Source organism: Vigna unguiculata, chromosome 5, assembly GCF_004118075.2.
Source record: "Vigna unguiculata cultivar IT97K-499-35 chromosome 5, ASM411807v1, whole genome shotgun sequence".
Classification (NCBI taxonomy): Eukaryota; Viridiplantae; Streptophyta; class Magnoliopsida; order Fabales; family Fabaceae; genus Vigna; species Vigna unguiculata.
This window is the reverse complement of record NC_040283.1, coordinates 21,483,608-21,488,185: the sequence shown is the minus strand read 5'-3', so window position 1 is coordinate 21,488,185 and position 4,578 is coordinate 21,483,608. Positions and strand designations below refer to the sequence as shown.

The 4,578-nt window shown below is 31.6% G+C and overlaps 1 protein-coding gene across 1 annotated transcript; it reads right to left on the bottom strand.

Moving 5' to 3' along the window:
• Window positions 1-420: 420 nt before the first annotated feature.
• Window positions 421-2,183, bottom strand: LOC114185855 (hydroquinone glucosyltransferase-like). The gene has a single exon (XM_028073796.1). It carries the CDS (start codon window positions 1,996-1,998, stop codon window positions 610-612), a length of 1,389 nt encoding a protein of 462 aa, XP_027929597.1. The 5' UTR covers window positions 1,999-2,183; the 3' UTR covers window positions 421-609.
• Between the last annotated feature and the right edge of the window lie 2,395 nt (window positions 2,184-4,578).

Sequence of the window (4,578 nt, the reverse complement as noted above, 5' to 3'; positions counted from 1 at the left end):
AAAAATGATATAGATTATCCTCTCAAAGAATCTAACTTTTTGTGTGACGCATCATTGATGATTTTGGTGTTTTATCATTTAGTTATATTATTTTTTCTTCTTTATTTCCTAACACAGTTTTCGTCAGTATTTATGTAACCTTAAATAAATCAGATCATCGGAATCATAAAGAAAATGTTTAAATATATATGTTCTTGCATTCTAACCTTCAAATATATTAATTAGAATCTCATCAATATATTTTTCTGTATATCTTTTACTTTTTGTTTACATAAAATTTCATTTTTATATGTACGTATAGAGACCAATAGATTATCTTTCGGCATATGCCTTATTGTTAACCAGTGACCAAGTTCTCCATCAATATTTTCATAATTATGAGATTGTATACAAACTAAGAAAATGGTTTAGACATATAAATTAGAAACAACAAAGGATATGAGCATTTGTTTGAAAGGTATGCAGTATTTTTCTTATCAGCAATATCTTTTTCTTATAGCACTCAGCAAATAACTGTGTGCACTTGAATTAGTGAAATATCCTAGTCGAAAACTTAGATGAGTAGAAAAGGAAAACAGAAGCACAACAACTAAAATTGAAAATGATATGCTAAAAGTCTCTGAAACTCGCAACCACTTCTGACAGAGTCTTTGTAGATGATCCATCTTCTTTTATCGCATTAGCAGCAGCAATCTTCAGAAGTTCCATTCTTGTTCGAATTTCCTTGCCTTCTTCGAACAAGCCCCTCACAACCTTAGAAATTTCTTCTCTTTCTCTCAATCCACTGTGGTTAACTTTTGGTCTGAGAGCCACCTTCAGATCATCCGTTAGGATTGCTGCATTCAAACTCTGCTCAGCAAAGAGAGGCCATGCTATGACTGGCACACCTTGCACAACACTTTCAAGCACCGAGTTCCAACCACAGTGAGATAGGAACCCCCCAGTTGCACTGTGACCCAGCACTTGAATCTGAGGGGCCCAATAAGGAACAACCAACCCTTGCTGCTTGGTTCTCTCCAAGAAACCCTGTGGCAGAAACTGCAGAGGGTCCTTAGCTTCAGCACCAAAGTATGCAGAACTCACCTCAGAGCTAGGGGCTCTCACAACCCAAAGAAACTTTTGGCCACTCAGTTCCAACCCAAACGCTAATTCATTCAGTTGGTCCTGAGAAAGTGTGCCACCACTTCCAAACGAAACAAACAAAACAGATTTGGGTTCTTGCTTATCCAACCACCTTAAACACTCCACTCCATTTTCATGATCAATCGACCCCTTCTGAATGATGGGTCCAACAGGGTAAATCCCGGGCTTCCCTTTCACGTGTTCATGCAAAGCTCTTATGGCCCCTGATTCCAGTTCAGGGAAGGTATTCATAAAGATACCATCGGGAACATGAAACCTTTTGGAGCGTTCCAGAAACCCCTTGTAACCTATGCTAGAGAGATTCTGAAAAGGAAGAGGGAAATCTTTTCTGAGAACAGGTACACAACCAGGAATCTTTATAGGCTCTTGTGGGTCCCTAGACTCAGAAGAAAATATCTCATCTAGCTTCGATGAGTAGAAGTACAAGGAAAGCAACATGGCAGATTGAGGGAGGTAAATGTAAGACAAGAGGTTAAGTTCCTTGGCAAAGTCCAATGCCCCATTTGCAAAAACATCCACAACCAAAGCTACAACCTTTGCTCTTGAACATAGGGACTGCAATTCTTGCCTTATGAAGGGTAGAGAGAGATTCACAGAGAGTTCGATTTGAAGAGCAAGGACAGAGGGATCTGTCTTTTGTTCAAGGTCGATGGGGGGAAGAAAAATGGAAGTGATGGTTGGTGGAAGATTTTGAAGGTAGGCTTTGGAGGAAGAGGGGGGTGACCCAACTGAGGGAATGAAGCATGTGATGTGAAAATGTGGGAGGAGATGGAGGAGGCGTTTGGAGAACTCAAGAATTGGGACCAGATGGGTGAAGCCAGGACTAGGAACCACTACTATGTGAGGTTTCTCCATGGATTCGGAACTAAGATTGTTGTAACAATGGCTTTTGTTGTTGGAGAGTGATAACAGTATTTATGTTTGTAGCATTTGAAGTCTTACACGAAGGTTGTTGGGGATTTGTGCGCAGACATCGAAGACTGAGAAACAAGGGTACAAGGGTCGTTTCTGTTCCACTGATACCTATGGTCATTTTCACAGTCAAAGCTTCATACTTTGTTTGATCTATCTCAAAGTCTTGCTAGCTTTCAGTGCCAAATCACAATCATGTCTCTTTTCTATAACTAGGAAACAAACTCACCTACCTACTTGCAGTCTCAAACTACAATTTTTCTAACTCTTGACAACGACAAACATATTTTATACTACCTACCCAATTTTCAAGAATCACTAAATTTAAAAACTTTTTTATAGTAGTTGTGTACATTTTTCTATTGTAAAATTATTTTAATTTAAAAAATAATTAAATTTTAATAAATAACTACTTAAAGAATAATAAGATAACTATTTTCATTTTTTAATTTAACATTTTTTTAAAATTTAAATAAATATTCTGTTAAAAAATAACAGTGATCAATATATAAATAAGAAAAATAGAAATCGATTATTAATGTTATAGATTATAATAACTTCATTTCATTAAATATAGCAAAACTTCATTGAATACAGTATTTTTATCTACTATAAATGCACAAATATTGGTTTAATTTAATTAGAAATGAATTAGGAATGAAATAGTTATTATTTAATTAAATACGGAAAAAAAATTAATCAGCTTTCTCTTAAAAGTGTAAGACGACAATTATTTTAAGATAAGAAGAATATTTCTCCAACATGACTACAGTAATGAATAGATATTGCTTCAAATTACAATTAATATGGTTTAATCAGATGATTTTTTTTTATTTCTTTTTTTCGATCTTTATGGAATATACATGGTAACAAGTAATGAATATATGTAGAAGAAATATATATTTTCATTTTTTACATAATAAAATTGTGAAAAAAAAAATCATTTCATTCTAATATATAGAAAGTTAAAATCGCATAAAATTTGATGTGATTCAAGAACATAGTGTTGTCACAATTTTTTTGTTACTTCTTATTTAGTTCTTGTTTATTGGAATTGTATATTCTACAATATTTGTTCGGGGGTTGAGGTGGTCAAATAATCAAGTCAAGTAAAACACTCTAGCTTTGAGTCCCTATAGTTTTCTCATGAACCTTCGTAAATTTGAAATTTTCTACTTTATCCTTATTTTATTAAATGGCAATGGAGTTGCGTGTAGAGATACATTTTGACACAAAATTTAGCTTAAGTGAACATTGTGAAGATTGGTAGATGTATGAGTTACGTTAACTTTTGTTTTTGGTTGAGTAGCTTTGGATCTCATATTTTGAGTTTTTCTCAAATTGTATGATATTCTCAAAATTGTGTATTTCCTAAAGGAGAAGTAACTTATTTTGGATTATTTAATCCAAAACAACAATTTGGCATTTAAAATTGTATTTTTGGATTCTTCCAAATAAAGGAGTGTATTTTGAATTTCTCAGTTTGGAAGATATTTTTCATATATTTTTTTTTTTGAATTATACAATATAAAATAGACTTCTCGATTTAGAAGAATATTCTTAATATGAAAAAGATTGTTTTAGAAGAATTTTTAACTAAAAACACATATATAGATGACCCATCACTACTTTCTAGATTCTTCAATTTAAAAATTCTCAGATCAAACAATACAAAACATACAAGTAAAAGAAAAAAAAAAAACCCAAACAATATAAATATCGCACCTTCTTACTTCACACAATAACAATGGTAACAATGTTGATGACAATAATCAATGAAAACAATAGGTGACAACACTGCACAAAATTCATTGAAAGAGAAAGTGTAGAAAAAAAAATGAGAGAATCAATCAAAGAAAAAAGATATAAGAATTAACTTTCAAATTTTAATTAGGATCATTTTTATCTTTTAATTTTCGACAAAATATAGAAAGGAATCATGAGGGTACAAAAAGCAATCCCATTTCAGTTTCGTTTATGAGGGCATCTTTCCTAAAGCCCAACGTGTTACTTCAGGACCCACAAATAAAATATTTTGGGACCCGTTAACTTTTAAAATTTTTCAAGTATATTTAAACAATAGATTTAAATAAAATAGTCTAAGTGAATATTAATATTTTATTGATACTACAAATAATACGTAAATAGTATCTTCCTTCAATAAATAATATTTTATTTTTAGTTTTAAAACAGAGAATAATTTAATAGAAAAATAAACTAAATAGTTCTTTTTTATCTCTTATTTAGTTCTTACCTCCATATGTTTCTTTTCTCTTAGTACTCTCTACTACTTTATGTTTCTTTATGAATCTTAATTGAATAATAAAAAAAGAGCTATAAATACATTTATAAAAAGGAAAAAGGAAAAACAAATGACCCTAATGATGACTAAATTCTATGATTTTTTGGAAGTAAAAGTTGTTAGAGTTTGCTCTAATCGGTAGGATATCTTTTAACTTGAACTTCCATGTATATTAGGAAATATAAAATATACATATATATATATATATATATATTGGATTG